Source organism: Castor canadensis, chromosome 11 (assembly GCF_047511655.1).
Source record: "Castor canadensis chromosome 11, mCasCan1.hap1v2, whole genome shotgun sequence".
In the NCBI taxonomy this organism is placed as follows: Eukaryota; Metazoa; Chordata; class Mammalia; order Rodentia; family Castoridae; genus Castor; species Castor canadensis.
Window position 1 is genome coordinate 63219028 of NC_133396.1, and position 1110 is coordinate 63220137.

General features: G+C 47.1%; 1 protein-coding gene across 1 annotated transcript; it reads left to right on the forward strand.

Annotated features, from left to right (window-relative positions):
• Window positions 1–304: 304 nt before the first annotated feature.
• C11H17orf100 (chromosome 11 C17orf100 homolog) lies at window positions 305–601 on the forward strand. The gene is given in 1 exon segment (XM_020176446.1): window positions 305–601. A coding segment is annotated over 1 exon segment (297 nt).
• Window positions 602–1110: the final 509 nt, after the last annotated feature.

Here is a 1110-nt window from a genome sequence, read left to right on the forward strand (position 1 = left end):
ATATATCAAAGAGCCTGGAATGCTGGAATGTCAAGAAACACTGAGACAATTCAATGCTGGAATGTAGAGAAAACAACATGCATACCTACCCAACCATGATGACCTTCCCGCTAATGTCCAGCACCTCCTCTATCCTCCTTCCCAACCATCTTACCTAATGCCCATCCCCCTCCAACCTCTCTTTTCCCACCACAGGATGTTTAAAATCCCCACCTGTAAGAAAGGCTGTTACCGAGGGTCCCTCTCAGTCTCCTCTCCCTAATAAGGACCTGCTGCTTATGAAGGTCCCAGATTCTTTCTCAGTATGTCTTTCCGATCAGCTTCTTCACTTTCCTTTCAGATGTCCTCCCAGCAGGTGCAAATGTCCTCCCCACAGGTGGAGACCTTCCAGCACAATCACTAGAGGCCCTCCCTTGCCCCTTCCACGAAGCCACCCCCTTCTATCCTCGAGGTGTCCTCCCAGCATATGGAAACCTCCTCCCAGATGGCCTCCTGCCAAATCAGGACCTCCTCCCTGGGGATGGAGATGGCCCTGCACCACACAAAGAGCCTGACCCCATGGGACAAGCATGCCGTGTACAAGAACGTGAAAAAGGCCTGATGAAAAGTTTCCCTCGACCAGGGCCTTTAGCCAGGACAGAACAGCTTTCAGCTGCCAGGAAGGCCAGTCATGTTTGGTTTCACACAAACAGCCCATAAATCAATTGAGGAAATGGTCGAGCTGTGGTTTGTGCTCAGCCAACATTCATTGACCATGCTGCACCTTGGACCATCCTGCTTTTGACCCAGTGAACTATTTTAACTTGGAGACAGCACTAAGGTTTTTCAGGTCTGAGATACTGTTATAGCCCAGTGGTTGATGGACAGAGGCTGTTTGACTCTCTCAGCCCTTGATTTTTGGATTCTTAAAAAGAGCTTCACCACTTGAATTTAGGAAATAGGACCAAACAAACCACAATCAGTGGAGTGATCATGTACTTGCTAGAAATCTAGGGGGAAGAAAGTATCTTTTGTGAATTATTAATTGACTTTTACTTATGTTTCATAACAAGTTTTCTTGTGCTAAGGGTTTGAACATGATACCCCCAACAACCTACTTTTTAACATGGC